Below are 20,993 nucleotides of genomic sequence, written 5' to 3'. Positions count from 1 at the left end.
AACACACTACACATGTGTAAATAAAGCAACTCATTTACCCATTACAATTTTTGAGGAATGTCTCTTGAAATTGTTCATAAATATGCTAAATTTTCTAGCTTTATTCCTCAAAGAACTTGGAAAACTCTACATTTTAAATTTTCCAGTCACAAAAATCTTGCATTTTATGGGAGTACACACCTATAATCCCTGTAGCTAGTTGGGGTACATAGCTGTAACCCCTGCAGCTACCGTGGGCTGCACAGCTGTAACCCCTGCAGCTACCGTGGGCTGCACAGCTGTAACCCCTGCAGCTATCGTGGGGTACACAGCTGTAACCCTGCAGCTATCGTGGGGTACACAGCTGTAATCCCTGCAGCTATCATGGGGTACAAAGCTGTAACCCCTCCAGCTAGTGTGGGGTACACAGCTGTAACCCTGCAGCTAGTGTGGGCTGCACAGCTGTAATCCCTGCAGCTATCATGGCGTACACAGCTGTAACCCTGCAGCTATCGTGGGGTACACAGCTGTAATCCCTGTAGCTAGTGTGAGGTACACAGCTGTAACCCCTGCAGCTAGCGTGGGGTACACAGCTGTAACCCTGCAGCAATCGTGGGGTACACAGCTGTAATCCCTGCAGCTATTGTGGGGTACACAGCTGTAACTCTGCAGCTAGTGTGGGCTGCACAGCTGTAACCCTGCAGCTAGTGTGAGGTGCACAGCTGTAACCCTGCAGCTAGTGTGAGGTGCACAGCTGTAATCCCTGTAGCTAGTGTGAGGTACATGACTGTATTCTCTGCAACTACTGTAGGGCAGGCACACACCAATATTCCTAGCCTTTCGGGGGTAGAGTTTGAGGCAGGTCAGGAGTTTGAGGACAAATGGGCTATGTAAGTCAGACTCAGAAAACCAGAAAAACAAATCCACAAAAACTTCTAGAGAACTTGGTTTGTTTTATAAATTATTTCTACAAAAATGAAACTTGTAAGAAAAACAATCTAAGTGGGGGAGTGTCTTAGTTAGGGTTTTATTGTTGTGAAGAGAAACCATGACCACAGCAGCTCTTATAGAGGAAACATTTAATTGAGGCTGGCTTACAGTTTCAGAGGTTTAGCCCATCATCTTCATGGCAACATGCAGGCAGACACGGTGCTGGAGAAAAGCTGAGAGTTCTACATCTTCATCTGCAGGCAGCAGCAGGAATCTGTTTCCCACGCTGGGCGTAGCTTGAGCATCTGAGACCTCAAAGCACACCTCCACACATACACTTTTCCAACAAGGCCATACATTCTAACAATGCCACTCCCTATGGGCCAAGCATTCAAACACATGAGTCTATGGGCACCATAACTATTCAGACCCAAACCGGGAGGTTCTGTACACCCTGCTCACAGGACTTCCTTGAAGGGCTTATCATCTTGGTCCTGCCACCACTGAGTGACTGATCACTGTTCACTGTTCTCCTATCATTTATCTTCCATACTATTCTTACAGAATCTGACTTTAAAAAGTGTGTGTTTCTCACAGATACATTGTATTTACTGCACTCTTTCTTAGTGCATACAGCAGGTATTCAATTAATGCTTGTGGAAAATAACAGAATCCATGTAGACCAGACTTTATTATCATAACAAACTGCATGTTTACATCGAGCAAAAGAGACTTCCTTTATTTGAAGGTCTGCACTTCCCTAAAAGCAAGGAGCCTGCCAAGCACTCCACCCACTCTGAGGAGTGCATGGCAGGCAGAGCCGCACACACTCCCAAGCCCCGAAACCACACAGGCTGTAACGACTAAAGACTTGGAGATTTTAGAGATTACCCTGCAATAAAGTACACAAAACATTCATTTTAATAAAGTTTGTTTTTCAAAAAAATAGCCATTTAATTATTACTACAACCCCACAAGACTCACATGAAAATAAAACATACAATAGAAAAGGAGAAAAAAGTCAAATGAATAGGCAGAAAAGTCGGTTCCTGGCATCTCATTTACTTCTGGGCTTTCTTTCTGGTTCTTGAACCTTGAAAAGGAATCAGAGAAAGTCACATCAGTAATCATTACCTCACAAAAGCAAGGGGTCAGAAACACAAATCTGTTCTTCATGTCTGACTGACTGATCTCCGTGGAGATGAGCTCGACACGGGCCTAACTGTAGCTGGGAAGTCTAGGAATTGTCAGTTTACTTTCTGTCTTAGCCACCAGTAAACACATCCTAGGATTTCTCCCCACCATGTGTGTGTTATACAATCTGAAACATGCACTTCCGAGTCTGCCCTTCCCGGGGGATGCCCTGGGTTACACCGGGCACAAAGGAAGAGGGGTTGCTTTATGAGTTGCCTTTCACAACCTACTCCCCATGCTCACGGAGGAAGACACTGAGCTGTGCTAACAGGACAGTCCCCCTGCTGGCACCCACAGTGAATCCTGCTCTAAGGCCCGGGATGGTTCCTAGCCACCTCCCAGGGGTTCTTCTCCCAGCATGACCACACTGCCCAGCACTGGCGCAGCCTGACCACGCTGCCCAGCACTGGCCCAGCCTGACCACACTGCCCAGCACTGGCCCAGCCTGACCACACTGCCCAGCACTGGCCCAGCCTGACCACGCTGCCCAGCACTGGCCCAGCCTGACCACGCTGCCCAGCACTGGCCTGTGTTCTTCCCCAGCCTCAAGCTCTCTGGGCCAGAATGACCCACAACATTGGATTGAGGGCATCCTGGCAGTCAATAGTTAACTTCTTTTTGGAAAAGAACAGAATTTTCTTTGAATTTGAGACAAAATCTCTAATCCCACACCAGTAATTATAGTTTCTAAAGGTATTCTGATTATGGGCGGTTTTAGTGACTTAGCTGGAAAACCAGTTTTAAATTTAAATTTTTTCAGTTAGTTCCTGTTCAGCTGTCATTCAGTTCAGTCACAGCAAACCTTAATAAGACTTTTGTGAGCACCATCCCATCACTCGCACAGCCGGGACACGATGGCTGACTAACAATCTGGGTGATTCTTAACTGTAATATAGTGGTAGCTAGAGGGACTCACAAAGCCCAGCCTCTCTGGGTACATACAGGCAGCAATGGTTGCTGCTCCTCTAAGTTACCCCTCAACCAGGACAACCCTGTAGGAACCCTAATGAAACTCCCTGGGTAGTGATTAGCTAACGAGGTAAGTAAACAAATGAAAACATGGAAGTGGAAGAGGGAGTAGGTGGAAAGAGGAAAGGCATATGTGGGAGTGTGGTGAACAAACCCATGAGTACCACAACAAACCCTTATCATCAACAATTAACCTACACTAATAAAATAAGCTAAAGAGACTGACCAGGATGAAATGAAAAGCTTTGATATTGAAAAAAAAAATTCCATGGTATATTCTGAGGTTTTTATTTCTACAATTTTAAAGAAAACGAAAAATGCTGTAACTGTGAGGCTGTCTTGACAGCCATCTCAAAATCAACACCACCAAACAGCTCACTTCTGATGAGCTTGAGTCAGAAGACACATGGTAGACACTGAGGTAACTGCCACGCTGTATTCAAGCAATGCTCTCTTACAAATGTCCTAATTTGACAATTCATTCTTAAGCTAAATATCGCTGCTTATACCTCTGTGGTCTAGACTTAGCATTTCTTGCTGCAATTCAGAATGTTGCTGCCTCCTGGAATCTGAAGACTCAGAACCGACCGTCACCCAGGAGTCTCTGCTGCACAGGGCAATTCAGATCAGTTCTGCTATACTCATGTCTCTTTAAAATGCAACCATGTTCACAACACAGCACTGCCAGCAACAGATCTAATCATAAAACCAACGTGTAAAATCTGAGAGTTGAAAAATAAAATACATGAGTTTGGGGAAACCCTTCTGCCGTTTTATAACTAGGTGAGCGTGGGGAGCCTCCCAGTAGGGTTTTCCTGGAGACATCTGGTCCCTGACTGTTTGGTATTGTCCCAGGCCCCGGTACTTCACAACTAAATCCCCTCGGATGACCGGTCCCCACTGTCCAACAGGGACAAGCACACAAGCCATAAGGATCATGGCCACATCAACTAATTTTTAGTACACTTCTGAAATATTGGCATGGTTTTAATATACGAGAATATACATGGTTTTTAAGGCTTATCATTTTGTAAGGGGAAAAATTACTTGCAGCAAATAACCAAATTTTCTCAATTGGTAAAAATTATGCCTTGCATAAAAATAAAAGGATTAGAGGCCCCTGTTCTTCCTAGGCACCACCGTCACCCACTCTTTCTCTCACAGCCTGCACAATAACACACAGAAAGCTTTCAGAGTGTGTTCCCACACAATAGACCCCCAACTATTCAAAATGAGTTTAGGTGTATCAAGAAAATTACACACAGTTTTAAAATGGTCTAAATAGATATTAAAGGAAAGTTGCTCCCATTTTGCAAGGCACAGCATTCTAAAAGAGCACACGGTGAGAAAAGTCTCTTACCACATTGTAAACCATAAATTGTGTTTGAAAATAAAATTGTTAATGAAGAAACTGACATTTCTAAAGCTGCTGTTAAAGGCAGTCATTCTTGAAACACATTTATGACACAAAATACTAAAGCCCCAAACCACAAAATTCACGGAATTTATCATATTTCTCAAAATATTAAAAACTCAAAGGCAGCAATATGCCCTCTCCATCAAGTGACTTAAACTGATAAATATAAATGTATACATTTACATGACCCTTGGCCTATTTTCTTTTTTTCTTTCTTTCTTTTTTTTTTCTTTCTGTTTTTGCCCTCTCTAGAATCAATAACATTTACCAACCACCTCAGGCAATACTTCTCCCTATGAATATTCTGACAGTAAAATAACTACCCTTGTACCTTGTACTCTGGGAGGGGGAATGGCCTACAACAAGAAAACAAAACAAAACAAAATTTAGGCAAATGTTGGGCAGAGTGGTATACTCCTTTAATCCCAACTGTGGGGGGTGGAACAGAGACAAGTGGATCTCTGAGTTTAAGGTCACCCAAGGCTACTTAGAGTTACAGGCCTGCCAGGGATACATAGTAAGACCCTCTCAAAGGAGAGGAAAAAAAAAAAAAAAAAAAAAGGCAAAGTAATTCTGAGTCTGCATGAATACAGAGGAATCTGATTATTCTTAAAAAGTCAGAGCCAGGCATGGTTGTACACGCCTTTAATCAGGAGGCAGAGGCAGGCGGATCTCTGAGTTCTAGGCCAGCCTGGTCTAGGGCTGTGACACAGAGAAACCCTGTCTTAAAAAGAAAAAAGAAAAAAAAAAAAAATTACAGCAAAGCAATCCGAGCAGTCCTAAATCAGGAGTCCCACCTAAGCTTGGTGACACGTTCTCCAAAGACTGCCAGTTACAGTTACTACAATCTTATACCAAAACTGCCAGCACCAAGAAGGGTTCACAGTTAAACGCAGACTTTGGAGTCACACACTCTCAAATCGATGACCCCTGTGTTCATCAAGCAGCATGCAGGCTGTCAACAACCCCTGGGCAGCTAAGAGAGCCTGTCTGACTAAAGCACACCGGGACCTGCCTGGACCGACTCCTGGTCTGGCCTACTACAACACGGGATTGCATCAACTGCGATGACAAGGCTGCTTTACAGCTGGAGGGTGTGTTCAAAGGTAAGACAGAATGTCTTCATCAGAGCTACTTGGTTCATTCCCACTCACTGTCAGAGCTGCTGCAGCTCGCCTCTGGCTCAGACATGCTTCCATGTACTGCTCCTTGGGACTCCTCACTTCCTAGTAACAAAATGAACAAGACAGGGAAGGAGGCAGTAAAACCAAACGGTAGCAGATGGGAGACGGAAGCCAACTACTGCAGAGCATTGGCCTCCTAGTGAACGGACACACTTCTGTATCCCAGGGACTCTCTGAGCAAATGCAGATGAACCCAACCATGTTGGATCCGTACTATAGAGAAAATGCTAATAAAAATCAGGATAAAGGTGGCTGTCTTTCAAAAGTTGCTTTCTAACATCTACCAGAGCCATTGTCAAAATACGGTGCTGGCCTAGGTCAACAGGGCATTTATGCTACCATGACATTTTTTCCGAAAACAAGGCTATTCATCAAAAATTAAGAAATGCCCAAGGACCAACAAATAATAAACAAAATTCTGCAAAAGAATAAAGAAATCTTCAAAAAGCACTCGGTCCAGGAAAGCACCATAGGGACACCAACACACAGAAAGTCCATGCTTAGCTGGCCTGTACACATGCTGCCTTTGCTGACGCCATTTCTAACTGTGGCTTTACAGGCATGCCTTTAGCACCGGCCTCTAACCAGAAGTGACTTCAAATCTTTGCTTTTGTATCAACTGCTTTAAACAGTGAAGCTTCCAAGCTTGAATCCCTCACCTCCTAACTGGCTGGGGTGAGCAGGAGAAAAGTGGACTGTGGCTTGAGCACGCCATGAACTTTGTGGCTTGGTGTAAGGGGGGCTGTGGGCCTGACAGGCAGTTCTGGTCTCTACCTCCCAAGTCCCAGTGACGACTGCAGTGGAGAGCAAGAGATATAGTGTGTGTATGAAAAACACTCCAATACATACTATGCAAAACAAATCCTACCCACAAAATAGTTTATAATCAAATCAAAACGTTATGACTCACATGGTTAGTCTGTCGTGTGGGAGGAAGTGCAATGTGGGGCTGTATTAAGAAAGGATTAAGCAAGGTTCCTCACTTACGAGTCTGTATGGCCTCTTCCACCTGGGCATCTGAGCACTCCATGTCTTCCACACTACACACCGTGCTTTCTTCCACTTCTTTCTTCCGCTTCTTACATATGAAAGAAAGTTGAAAGAGAGAGAAAGATGTAGTCTGGTGCTCACATACACATATATACATAAATTTGCATATGTAAGTGTGAGAGTCTAAAAACATACAGAAGTACCTACGGGAAGGAACAGGAGCACGAGGCCTCCAGCTCCAGTCCCTGGGTAGGGGGCTCTTTTCTTCCACCACCTCTACCTTCCCATGCTTTAGTCTACCACTAAGTCCCGCTTCATCAAGAAGAAACTCTTTCAGGACATGAAATGTTTACCAACTTGCTGCCGCCTTCACAGGCCAGTGATACTCATTCTTCTGTGTAACATGGATGGAGGAAGATGCAGAGGCTGTGAGCCTGAGAAACAGAAAGATATACACCTCACCTCACACCTGCAATCTAAATTTGGTGTCAAATTCTGTCCATGAACCAGTTTTTCTTTAGGATGCTTCTTAGCAAATATTTGAGTCCACAAACATTGCTGTGAGAGACCTTATTCACACAGAGCTCTCCCGACTGTCTGGAAGCCGTTCAAATTCTCCATCTTCCATGCTCTTGGCTGTGGCATCTGGAGAGCGTGCTTGTACTCCCTGGCCTGCCACTCTTCACAAACCCTCTACAAGACTGAGCTAATCCAACTCTGTGCTGAGTCACTTAATGAGCTAACACTTCTCTATAGGTGTATTTATAGAGGGATGGTGGCAATAAGTATAAAACATATTTTTCATGTAGCCTTCTCCTATGTTAGGTCCAAAGTTAAATGTGTAGCAGTCCGAATTCCAATTCAAAGCCTCTCTAAGTTCCCTGAAGTAATTCTGGATCATTTAGGAATGCATCCGACACGCCCCAGACTCCACACCACGATGCATCAGGACGTCCTCACTTACACTGTCTAGCAATGAAGTTCAACCTCATCTCAGAGTGTTCCTTGCTGCAGGCCATTTTGTGTCCGCTGCAGAAGGTAATATTCACTGACAGCACAGCACTCTTTCTACTGGTAACCACAGGTTCTGCCCTCGACAGCAAAGCCGACCTGTGCAAGGTACCATGTTTCCTGTCCAGTGCTTAGAACCGCTGTAGGTGAGCCACCATCAACCCCGCTGTTTTAAGGCATGTATAAGGTGGTTGTTCAAGGTCAGAACTCAGAGGAACCTAGTCTGTACCTGACGAAAAGGGCTCACACACACAGAAACAACACGATTAAACCTTAAGGAACTTGCCATGGCATCCACTTAAGAGATTTGTATAAGAAGGTACTGCTTCTCAAACAGCCATGAGAACGGCTCTAACTTCACACAGCTGATGAGGGAAGGGGAGAATGCCTTACATCTTTCTTTTCCAAAGTGTTGCTTCATGATTACCATCTAAACCCTGCTGGGCTGAACAGATTGGCTCGATAATTACATACAATAACTGCAGTGGGCAGGTAACCCTCAGCTGGCACGGGCAGCTCCCCTGTGAGAGCTTCCATATGCAAGTGCACTGATGGAGTGCGTTAGGTACGTCTTTCCTGCCGGTTCACAGGCCTGATTAACGGCAGCCAAGACTCCAAGGTTAGTGTGTCAGCAGACTTGTGATGCATTAGGCAGGGATAAACACAGACACTTTTGTTCGTTCAGACCAAAATTAAGGAGGAATATTTCAGCACTGTTCTATATTCCATATAGGACAGAAAGCAGTTTCCAGATTTTAGAGGGTACTTTTTAAATGCTCATTATAAGGGGAGCTAGCCAGTATTTCCTACCGAAGAGCCTAGCATATTCATTCTGTTTTGAAGCTTACTTAATAAAAATGAGCTTTCTAAATCTCCATACAGGTGAATTACAAAGAATGAAAATCAGACAGCATTCAGCCGAGGAAAGGAACACCTGTGCACCAGGGAAAGTGGTGGGTCACATTCATCCTCACGCCAGCCAGGGAGCTCCTATCCAACTTTTCTGACAGACAGGGCCCGTGGTCTAAAGATCATCAGTTAGCAAAATAAAATGAAGCCAGCCTAGCTTAACAGTGTGTAAGGACAGCACATGGTTCATATGGCAACACACAAAATCCCAAACAGCAAGCTGCTGGGCTCTCTTCTGAGCATTTCTGTCAGCATCCTTAGGCTTTGGGTGTGCGGGTGTGGGTTCCCTTCGAAATGAAAAGCTTCCCAAGTGGCTGTGCCAATCTCTGATTCTGTAACAGTCTACACCATGTCTCACAGGTACCTTTATTTGCATTTATAAATGAAACCAAGATACTGTATGACACACAGGGGCAACTTACAAAATACACATGGGATACAGTTTGCTTTTAATTCAACATAGAAAAAGGTCTTAAAAAATAGGTCTATTTCAAAGGACAGCAGTATATATACTACACATATTTTTAAAGTGTTCAGATATGCTAGGTTAAAATTCAGTTAATTAGCTGCTTCTCACTTCCAATTTAGAAACAGGAAGACAAATCAGCTGGATGTATTGGACTGATAATTTACTAATAGTCTAAACACTGACTGGAGACCAAGAGAGCTATTTCAACAAAAAAGACAACAAAAATCTTCAGAGGCAAAACCACAGACCAATTCTCTGCTCAAGTCAAGCCCTAGAAGACCAAGTCCAAGAGCATCTGACAGCCTCTAGGAAACACCAGCCAGGCCCGTGGCCATCTCCAAAGAAACAAGTGATGCTCTCAGGGTGCCCTTCCCCTCGCTACAGACATCATTTTTATTTTAAAAACAAAGAACGTAACAGCCTAAAATTCCCAGTCACAGATCTCCAGGCACAAATATGCACAAACCAGCTCATCTCAGTCATCCGAGCCCAGTGAAGTCACCATGCAAATGCACACATTTCAGACTGCTCTACTCTCTAGCAGGAAGCACACAGGATATTAGTTACTAACAGTAACTGGGGAGAGCCATGTGAGGGACAGCAAACATGGTGTGCCACAGGACCTGCAGCTTACAAGACTCAGCTAACTGGATGGAAAAAATGAAGACAGGGACATAAGAAAGCCAAAGAGAATGTTCTCCTTATTTCTCAGCTCAGGGAGACAAGGAGACTAGAATCCAGAGTCCTTACTCCTACTGCGGTCCTCTGGCAGCAGTACGTCTCCTCCTTATGTGGGTTGTAAGTATGGAGTGGCCATTGTTAACCACCGTGTACCTTTCCAAGGAGGAAGGACACACAGGTCTGTGCTCTTGTCAGAGCTACTTTCACATCTGTTTCCTTCCGTCTGCTCTCCCAGGAAAAGGACTCAGTCTTGCCCGTTCCTAACCCTAGCTGAGCTTTAGTACAGCGCAGTACATGGATCTGCACATACAGCAGCTGGTCAACACTGAGACCATGGTGGAGCAGTTCAGTCTTCCCTAGGTCTGCCAAATGCTGGACTATGTGAGTGGAAACAGTTAAGATTCATTTGAAGAAAACATCAGAAAGGATCATCCATAATTAGGAGAAATTAAAACATGGGCAGTAGATTAGGAAATGAATAAATGACACTTTTAAGAAAGACGGATGACTTGAAAACTCACCCAACACCATCAGAATGCAGTAAAATGCTTACTGTGGGGGGGGGGGGCAGTGATGAAGACTGTGGCAAGAGCGAGGAACACTGTGAAGTCTTCCCAGAGCACCAGCCTCCACCCAAATGAAGACGGCGCCTACTGGGTAGCTGGCACGGTGACTAGCTTCTTCTGAACATTATAAAAACAACTAAAATAGATTAAAACAGCCTGACATGGTGGCATACACCTTTAGTCCCAGTACTCAAAGAGGGTAAAGCAGGCAGATCCCTGTGAGTGGGAGGCCAACCTGGTCTACATAAATGAGTTCCAGGCAGTGAGGGCTACATGGTAAGGGGAGGGGGCGGCCGCGGTTTAAGTAGAAAAGTACTACAGCTTTTATGAAAGTATTAAACACACACATGTTCAGTCTCTACACCTGTCTGCCTTTTCATACACTGTGTATGAAAATCCTTTCCATGTTCTACAAATGAATGCTCCATGTAATCCTATGTACATGGAACTTCATTCTATGAAGGATCCATTCTTAAACAGGTATAACACAAACATGCCTTCACGGTCAAATCCCAATTTTCTAGTTATTTGTCCAAATTTAGATATTTGTCTAAATTTAATTTTCCTAACAATTTGAATCTGATCTGGGGATAGGAAGAAGAAATACAATTCAAGTAATTTTGCTAACTACTAACAAGTCTGGGGAGAAGAGTTTATTAAAAACACAGTGTTCGTTCCTAGTTCACATAGCATTGAAGGGTTTACCATGAGCACCTGAAGGGTACACCAGAAATCACCAGCAACCATTTAACTGAGCAGCAACCACTGATGCATTTATCTGTGCTGTACATCACAGAGCAGGCATCCTCTTTACCATCTACCTGTTCACTGTGGAACATATCTGTGTTCCTTTTGGTTCGCCTCTTAAGGACCCAGAGAAAGCGCTGTTTATAAGCCTCTTGATATTCATTTTATTAGGAAAAAAACAGTTAATGACCAGGTGAGCAGAAACACCTAGCCAGAGCCTCTAGGCACACTACCGGCACAAGTTTCCTAGTAAAGCAGCAACTTAGACCTGGAAGGCTTCACGTGCAGATTGGAAGACATGTGTGACCTCTGTAGCAAGGGCTCTCCTGACTAACTTCAGCACAAGCAACCCTGAGAGTCACTTCAACTAAAGGTGTTTCTGGGGTCAGTGGCCTGAGCTCTAGAACTGATGCCTGTATTCTCCACCATGCTGGAGTTAATGTGATGTTCTGTCACTCACGCTCTCCTCCAAGGGCCCCATCACTGTGCCATTAATGTCAAAAACTCAGAATGTTTTAAAGACAATTCACGAGGAAAGGCAAAAATAGGCAGCTAGTTATGCCTTAATTATAATATTTTATGACTAAAATCACTAGGAGATTTTTTAAGTGCCTTGAGCTTCTCTGAGGAAAACTACACTACAGCTTTGTAATGCTGGCTGCATGATCCTAGGCAACTTAGTCTGCTTTTTTGAGACTCCTCTATACACACACACACACACTTTAGTCATTGCGGGGTTGGTGGATATGGATATGCAGAACTGCGGAACTGATGCTCTCCCCTCCTTCCCCAGCCTATAGACTCTGGAGATCGAGCCTAGGTCACTGGACCTACAAGGCCAGGAGGGAAGGGACCTTCACCTCAGAGCTGCCAGTCTTAGGTTGTAACACAGTGTCTCACACGACTGCTCCAGTGTCCACACGAAGGTAGGTAGAAGGTAGTTCTGGAGCAGCCAATGACAGCCTGCAGTTTGAGGGGTTACTTATTAGCAGTGTCAGATCCTCTGCAGACTCTCAAGGAAGAAGACCCCTAAGGCAGATGTGATCCCTGGTCACACTATAGCTGTCCATCTCCATGATGAGCAGTCAAAACCAAACCCTTTCACATGGAGGGAGGAACCACCTCAGGCCTTGTGAGGACAAATTCCTTACACTTTAAATTACTACTAAAACCAAAAGTGCCTGATGTTTTCTGGAATCACAAAACCTCTACTCATTAAACACACCAACAGCAAACAGCAAACACAAGAGCCAGGAGTCCTCTGCTTACGTCAACCTATCACCCATATCAATCAACAGCTTCAAAGGAAAATACACCACAAACTCAGTAATGTGATGTACCTGTTTTTAAAACACAGTATAGGACCTCACTTTGTAGTCTTTATTTCATACTAATTACCCTTCTGTCTTTTGTTGTAAATTGACTTTTAGCAAGCCAGGACCATTTAAAATCTACCACACATACGTTCATAAAGTAAAATCTAAGCAGACTTCATTATCTAATACCCTAAAACTGAACTGAATTTCAAGGCTGTACCTCAGTTCTAAAGATGGTGGCAAGACATTCAAATGAAAATATCACTGTTTTCTTGAATCAAGAAACCAGAAAAGGTAAACCATAAGTAAAATAGCACTAATACCTGTGAGGGTCACAATCAACCAGGGCCACAGGCCCAACCCAGGGACCATCATACCAAGCGCTGCCCGAGGTCTCTAGTTCTGGTCACGGGAGGAAACGCAACAACAGTGTCACATCATCCCGTATGACTGGGGGCAGGCAGGACTCAACCAAGTGTCACCTGTGACCCAACCAAGAGCCCTGGCACTGGGCAGATGGTCACACCGTGGTGAGAACACAGGGTGGGGAGGTGGAAGAGGGAGAGGCGGAACGGTTCGTGGGCTGGGAAGAGGGGGATCTCGAGAGGTGAGGGTGTTGAGGAACGGGCTGACATGAATGGCCAACTGGCCACAAGAGTCCAGGGAGATGTCTGGGCCTGGGCTATGACCAAGGGCCAGGTCCTGATCCAGGGCCTGTGCTGATGTCTGTTGTTCCTGTAGTCACTGAGGGCCATACAGGGGCCTGTGGTCTGGGCCACCATCTGGGGCCATGCTGGTGTCCGAGGGCAGTACTGCCACAGGGGCCAGGCCAATCTGGGCGGCCTGCACAGTCACATGGGGCCATAGTGACAATCTGGCCCAGGCTGCTGCCAAGCACTATGTCTGAGTCTGTGGTCTTACTTCCACTGGGGTCTGTGTTGATGCCCTGGCCCATAATGTCACCAGGGCCCATAGTGTGAATGCTCAGGGTCTGGACCACAACCTGTGACCATATTGGTGCCCCAGGGCTGTGCTGCTGCTGATGCCACACTGATTTGGGTGGCCAGTGCTGTCAACTGAGGCCATAGTATCACCCAGACCAGGGCTGAGGCCGAGGGCCATGTCTAAGTCGGTGGCCTCCCCCATCCAGGGTCTCTGCTGATGTCTGTGCCTCCTGACACCATCTAAGACCATGTCAATGCTGGAGGTCTAGACTGCCACCTGGGGCTATGCTGGTGTCCAAAGGCCATTCTGCTGTGGGAACTATGCAGGTATGGATGTCCTAAGCTGCCAGCTGGGACCTTTGTGACATCCCGGCCCAGGCTGTTGCCTAGAACCACGTCTGGGTCTATGGTCCTACCACAGCCAGGACTGATGTCCATGGACCATAGGTCTGGGCTGCAACCTGTGCCCATGAGGGCATCTAAGGGCCATGCTGCCACCAGGGACATCCTGATCTGAGTGGCCTGCGCTGTCACCCAGGACCAGGTGTCATCCAGGCCAGGGCTGCTGCAGAGGGTCATGTCATGTCTGGGTCCATGGCCCTATAGAGCCAGGGTCTGAATTGATGTGGGGCTCCTGTTTCACTGAGGGCCATTCAGATGACCGGGGTCTGGTCAGCCACCTTGGACCATGTCGTGTCCGAGGACCAGGCTGCACCCAGGGCCATGCTTATCTGGGTGTCCAGTGATGCCACCTGGAGCCATGGAGATGTCTGGGCCTGGGCTGCTGCCTAGGATCATGTCTGGGTCCATGGCCCTGTGGAGGCTGGGGTCTGGAGCAGTATCTGTGTGGCTCTAGCTGCCACCAAGGGCTCTGCAGATGCTCAGGGTCTGACCAGCCACCAGGGACCATGCTGATGCCCAGGGGCCATGCTGCTGTCAGGGCTGTGCTGATCTGAGAGGTCTGTGCTGCCATTGGGGTCTTGGAGGTATCTGGGCCCAACCTGCTGCAGCTGGGGTCTGCAGTGATGTCCATGGCCTGTGTTAGCACAGGGGTCATTAGAAGCTGTGTTGAGTTGGCCCCACCCTTCACTGGCCCTGAGATGGCTGGTACTGCCCCTCACTGGATATTGCAGCAGACGAGCTGGCCCTACTCCTGAGGAGAGAGCTCGCCCCTGCACTTGAGAAGGATAGCCCCACAACTCATCATAGGTGTGCACCTCACCTGGGAAGCACACCAGAGCTGATCCTGTGGTTGGGGACAAAGACACAAGTGAGCCAACCCTGAGGGCATTAAGAGCAGGTGAGCTGATCCCATCCCACCTTGTCTGCCATGTAGTGGCATGGGTGAGGGAAAGAAGCCCTCCCTCCTCCACCCCTTGCTACCTATGGCAGGAGAGAGAGCTGGCCCTGGATGAGAGAATTAGCCCTGCGCTACACCATCAACAGCATACAGGAGAACGGACCCTGCACCCCACCTGGGGACCACACTAGAGCTAAGCCTGTTGTCGGAGTCAGGTGAGCCATCCCTGATGGCGTGAGAGCAGAGAGCAGAAGAGCTGACCCCACCCCACCTCTCATATGCCCCCAACAGCAATCAGGAAAGAGCCCTGTATCTTGCCTGAGCAAAACAGTAGAGCTGGCCCTGATGATATATGAATGAGAAGGACCTGGACCTGAGAGCAGGAGAACTGGCCCTGCACCTTACTGTAGGCTTCATTGGGTGAGCTAGCCTAGGCAGTGCTGGAGAGCTCATCTGTGTAGTAATGATGACAGCAAGCTGGCAAGCTGACCTAGCCAGCTACCACCCAGGCCCAGAACCAGGGCTATGAATTGTTCCACCCCAACATCCACTTCATCTATGAACTGTTGGAGCATGTGAAGGGGACAAACCTACAGATCCAAAATAGCAGGATTTCCTTGACACAGGACAACAACAGGATATCCAAGAGGAGCCCCAGTGAAAGCCCACTATCAGTGGTGTAGCAGAAACCAGAGCAAGACCAACGAACACTTGCAAGTAAAGATGAACAGACTAAAGGGTAAACTGTGTGTCTCAATAGGCCACATTACAGCTTCCACAACATCACGATGATGATGATGATTCTTTTGGTTTGGTTTTCTGGTTTTTCTTTTAAATTTGGTTTTGTTTTGTTCTTTTGGGGCGCGGGGGTTATAAGGGCAGAAGGCAGATGCAAGGGGACAGGGAGATAAGTATGATCAGAATGTATGATGTGAAATCCACAAAGAATCAATGAAAGTAAAAACAAACACTAGCACTCCAGCTCTTATCCACTGCTTGAATGTGTTGGCCACAGCTCTGAGCACCCATGCTTCTCTTTTATCACCTTGTGAGGAGCTTATAAGCAAGAAAGAATGCAATATTATTACCACAGAGTTTTTAAATTCATCCCTTATTAAAAATGCAATGGCATGCATGTTTGGCATTCTCTAAAACTTGATTATGATTAGAGAAAACTCAATCACCTAACCTTGGGGGCATCTTATAATATGCCTGTTGTTGCTTCAAGAAATCAATTCTTTCAAGAGCTCAAGGCACTGATACTGTACCAAATAGTCTCCTGTATCTCACAGCCAGATGCACATGTACACAAAGATCAAAACAGGGCAGGTAGGCACCACTGCCATACATAAAAACTGGTTGTGGAGCTGAAAAATCTACTTAAATGCCCACTATCAGATATGCCTATCTACAAAGAGGTATTGTCTAAATAGGTCTTAGAATTCATATTTGGTTTGTGGCTGTTCTCAACTGCATTTGTGTGATAGAAGTATCTAAAAAGCCTTTGAGCATTCCTGAGGCCCGAATCCCATCCCCATAGTTTAGCCCTGCTTTAACTGATGTGAGTAGTATAGTCCAGGAGTGCAAAGAGTCAGAGCTTCCAGGTGATCAACATACAGACCAGGACAGTCTTACAAAACCTGCAGGCATGGCCTGAAGTATTTGTATTAAAGGGACCTCCAGACTAGACAGAGGAAATGGAGACGCAAGGAATCCTGACACCAGAAATTCCCATATGGCCACCAATCTCTCTCATTTTCTCATATCACCAGCAGTAGACACTGTGAGAAAAACATTCAACAGGTAAATGGGCAACAAAATCTAAGGAAAGTTACAGAACCAAAAAAGAAGGACACTAAGCCCAAACAGCACACAGAGTGTCTATGCTCAGAGTCATTAAAAAACAGCAATTCCTATCCATAAAGAGACCTAAGAGGCTGTCCCACAGTAAAACAGTCAGTCATGGATGGGAGAGAGGCTCCTGGGGCCTTACCCATCCCTGCTGATCTACTGGCTGCCAACAAATTCTGGGAGAAGGGGAGTCATTGTCCTCCGCTGTACTCCAACTGTGACCCCTCCAGGCTCCAACAAGAGCTCTAAAACCTATGGTCACACAGACCGCCCTAGTTACTCAGTGGGTCACAAAGTAGATGACAGGAACGTGAGAGAGATTTATCTGAAGGAAGGAAGAAGACGGGACAGGTGGGATGAGAGGTCAGCATGCATTCTGTACATATGTTCAAGTGTTCAAGAAGAAATTTAATTAATGAAAAGGATAAAGAGACACAAAGAAAATCATTAATTCCCCTAAAACATGACTGAAGTCGAATAAATAAGGTGAGTGAGCTAGAAGTGCACAGGTCAGTTTCATGAATGAAGAAAATGTACAAGAGTCAGACGTGCAGAAGGAAAGCTAGATTCCCGCTCTCCCCGATATCAACAATGATCTTGGGGGGGGGGAGGAAGTACCTGCATGCTTACAAAGATTCGTTTCTCAAGTTCCAAGATGAGTGTTATATCTTTACACAAGGGTTCATCAAGTACCAAGCATACATGAGGTTTAAACTAACACACACACACACACACACACACACACACACACACACATTCTGTGGTGAAAAGCAGGAAGATGGAGTAGAATGAAAAAGCAAGGGGCCTCAAATGTAGGAAAAACAGAAATCTAGCAACCAACAGAATTAACCAAACTGGAAGCTGAGGGCTAACACAGCAGTGTCTTTGGCCAAATTACTCTTTCAGTAGAACAAACAGCACCATTTTTGGAAATTGTGGATTCATAAAGCTTACCATTTATAACTCTCTTCAATCTCTCAAAAAAAAAAAAGAAAGAAAGAAAGAAAAAAGAAACAAAACAAAACAAAGCCTTACTTGAGCACATACTCTAAAAAAATGAATCCAAGAGAAAGGACAAAGTAGCAATAAAAAATAGTAACAGAAATACAAAACTCAAGAACTCCACAGCACCAAGGACACAGAGCACACAGAGAACCAACAGGAAACATGGGCTGGAGGAGGGAGACCTTCCTCTTACAGGAGAATGGATACAGATTCTAATTAAGTCTAAACATTCACACACAAACAAGTTAAAATGTGTTAGAAAAGAAGAGTGGGGATATTTAGGAGACAAGAAATCACAGCTTCTTCCTGACTAAAACCTGAAGAAGTGAGCCCCAAACAACCACTGAGAAGCAGTGTGCATCAAGGATGCACAAGGCAGCACTTCCCACACAGCCGCTGAGAGCAGTCAGTGACCAAGACAACCAAGGCACATCCAGGAAGTGAGGTGTGGTCCTAGTCACCGTGGACCCACACTGGGGAACACCTTTCTAAAACCGTCACCAGTAATCTCAACCAGAAAGTGTAGCCGGATTTTGGTGGCACTCAAAGGCAGAGGCACTTGAGGCAGAGGCAGGCAGATCTCCAAGTTCGAGGCCAGCCTGGTCTACAGAGTGAATTCCAGGATAGCCTGGGCTACACAGGGAAACTCTGTCTTGAAAAACCAAAATGGAAAAAATAAAAGAAAGTGCTGGCTAGGTGGGGGAGATGGGGGTGGAGTGGGGGGGGGGCTGTGCATTTAAAACCCCTTTGAAAAGTAGACACACCCTCTACGGTGGCCCACCAGAGCAAGGCCTGATGGCAGAAGAATCAAAATCATTCACCAGAACAGATGTCAAAAGAGAACATAAGAGACACACAGAGCACAAGCCAGAGACCAGGAGTCTAGTTGTCATGGTAGATTTACCAAGACCCAAGCAAGGACTCAAGGGCTCTACCCCTTTAACTAGGGAGAGAACTGAGGCACTGAGGGAGGAAGAACAGGTCACAGGCCTGATAGCCACGGAGTCTCCAAGAGGTAAAGTGTTAACAATACTGAGCTCAAATCCCAAACTATGAGGAAAAGAAAAACAGCTTTGTAAGATGTAAAAGTCAGATTCACAGACACAATAATCCAGCAAATCCAGGCAGAGCTTTTTCCACTCAATATAAATGCAAAGAGAAAAGTCACACCAGCAAGTTAAACACCAAAGACAAAAGGAGAAAATAAAAGAGGTTGAAGAGATGGTTCAGTGGTTAAGAACACATACAAACATTTATAAATCTATTTGAAGCTTGAAAGGAGATTTTTAAAGCTGATGGAAAGTTTTTACAAATTTATTTTTATTAGTTTTGTTAACACACACACACACACACACACACACACACACACACACACACACACACACGCAGCTGCCCACAGAGGCTGGAGGCCTTGCATGCTCCTGGAGCTGGAGTTATGGACATTTATGAGCTGTCAAGCACAAGTTCTGGGAAACAAACCTGGGGCCTCTGCTTAAGCAGGTGCTCTTAACCACCAAGTCATCTCTCTAACCCCAATGACAGTGTTTTTAAAAGCAAAAGCAATTGGTTATGGTAGTGCATGCTTGTAATCTCAGGATGTAGGGGGCTGAGGCAGGAAGAGCCAGAGTTTGAACCCAACCTGGGCTATATAAGAAGAATGAAAACAAAAGAGGGAAATGGAGGAGAGAGAAAGGAAAAAGAAACTGTCCAGCTAGACAAATAGAACAATCACCATCACAGTATTTACGTATTAGAAACAGCAAAATCCAGAAGACAACTGAATGGCACGCAGGGAAAGTCTGGGATTATTACAGACAACAAAAGACACAAAGAAACAATTAAACCACTGAAACAAATTATAAATGGAAGATGTGTATGGTCTCCACAACAGAAAACCACAAAGGGTACGTGGAGGGGAACCAGTGAGCTATAGCTGGCTGGAGGGTAAAGGCACTTGCCACCAAACCTGATAATCTGTGTCCAATTCCCAGAACATGATGGAAACAGTGAACAAAACTGCCCCACAAACTGCCCTCTTAACTTGCACAGGGTGCGCACACATGTACACACACTTATCCATTTATGCACTCACTCTCTCCGTGTGTGTGTGTGTGTGTGTGTGTGTGTGTGTGTGTGTGTGTGTGGACACAACTGAGGCAGGGTGAAAGAACACCTAAGGGAAGCCCCATTCATGGAAGAGAATGCTGTAAAGACAGCCATTCTTCCAAAACTGACCCAGCACATCCATGCAATCTTAATCAAAACCTCTAAATCTTAATCAACATCTCTAAAGAGTGATGTTAAAGAACCCTCATTATCAGATGTAATCGTGAAGCCAGCATTAGCAAGAGAACTAGGCAGGCACTCACTGGACAGCAGGCGTCCAGAACAGACAAGCCATGGTGGCCTGAGAGCCACTGCAACACTGTGGGGACCCAAGTCTTTTCAGTAAGTGCAGATCAACGTGCAGTCCACTAGGGGAGACACCATCTGCAATTATAACACTCCACAGGCTGAGGCAGGGGACTCCAAGATTAAAGCCAACCTGGACCGCAGAGTGAGCTCAGGCCAGTCGGAGCAGTTAGTGAAAGCCTCTATGGACAATCAACAGTGATGAGGGACCTGGGGAGACAGCTCAGTAGGAGTATGTACATAACGTACATGAAACCCTAGGTCCACTCTCCAGGGAAAGGTGGCAGGGGTCGGGTGACAAAGCAAACAAACTCCCCTGGTCTGCTCCACTTCACTTTACAAACCACAAGATGAAATCCAGCCAAACTAAGAACTTACTTCAGTTGTCTAACTACCAAGCAGCTTCATCATCTTGCCACAGGCCAATCTTAGTGTTTCATAATTTCCTTTTACTACAAAGAATAGCCATGTGTCAGTGAGTATAGGAAAGTCCCCAAGCAGATGAAACAAAGTTCCCAACAGTTTAATATTCAGACGTCCTCTTTCCTGCCTTCAGTGAAGCTTTCAACATGAAAGTTATGCAACAGGAAGTCTCCAGCCTTAAGAACCATGTGGACACAAGAAAACTGTAAGGTCAGTTACTCTCTGCAGCTAATTAACCCACTCAGCCACGAAGTCAGCTGCCTAAGACACCAAGCTTCCTCCACCACGGAGGTTTAAACCACAGGAATCTGCAAAGGAAGAAGGTGTTGCACAGGGTACCCCCTCATTGCAGAGGATCACTTTTCAATCAGCAAAACTTAGAGAAAAGCACTGTCGAAGCTAGCTTTAAACACTACTGCAAAGAACTCCGTGAGCAGAAAGACGCATGCAATGGAGGGCACCATCGGGCCTCCATTCAAGCCTCATTTCCAACCTGGACCTGGCAGTGAAGACAAATACAGACACAAAGAAGAGCAGATGCAGGTAAGGCAGACCTTGTGAAAGGAAGATATACATCTGCAGATGGACTGTGTGAGTCCAAGCTCTACAGAAAAACTATCCAAAGACCAGTGCTTTCCAAAGAAAGTAAATCCATCATCCACCTTTAAAACATCCACCTTCTCTGTCGGTTAAAGA

General features: G+C 45.7%; 1 protein-coding gene across 5 annotated transcripts in view; it reads right to left on the bottom strand.

The window, feature by feature from the left end:
• Positions 1-1,812: 1,812 nt before the first annotated feature.
• Vrk1 (VRK serine/threonine kinase 1) overlaps positions 1,813-20,993 on the bottom strand; it is a 75,236-nt gene continuing 56,055 nt past the window's right edge. For 2 of the 5 annotated variants that reach the window (XM_059279593.1, XM_059279589.1), the window contains exons 12-14: positions 6,661-6,751; positions 5,644-5,715; positions 1,813-2,002 (exon numbers count right to left, since the gene is read on the bottom strand). In XM_059279593.1, coding sequence (XP_059135576.1) covers positions 1,971-2,002; positions 5,644-5,715; positions 6,661-6,751 — 195 coding nt within the window. In that variant the 3' untranslated portion in view covers positions 1,813-1,970. The remainder of the gene's footprint in view (positions 2,003-5,643; positions 5,716-6,660; positions 6,752-20,993) is intronic. The other 3 variants (XM_059279590.1, XM_059279591.1, XM_059279592.1) reach the window with 3 other exon arrangements.

The sequence above is a fragment of the Peromyscus eremicus genome, chromosome 14, assembly GCF_949786415.1.
Source record: "Peromyscus eremicus chromosome 14, PerEre_H2_v1, whole genome shotgun sequence".
NCBI classification, from domain to species: Eukaryota; Metazoa; Chordata; class Mammalia; order Rodentia; family Cricetidae; genus Peromyscus; species Peromyscus eremicus.
The sequence above is the reverse complement of the archived record's forward strand: the minus strand, read 5'-3'. Positions and strand labels throughout refer to the sequence as shown.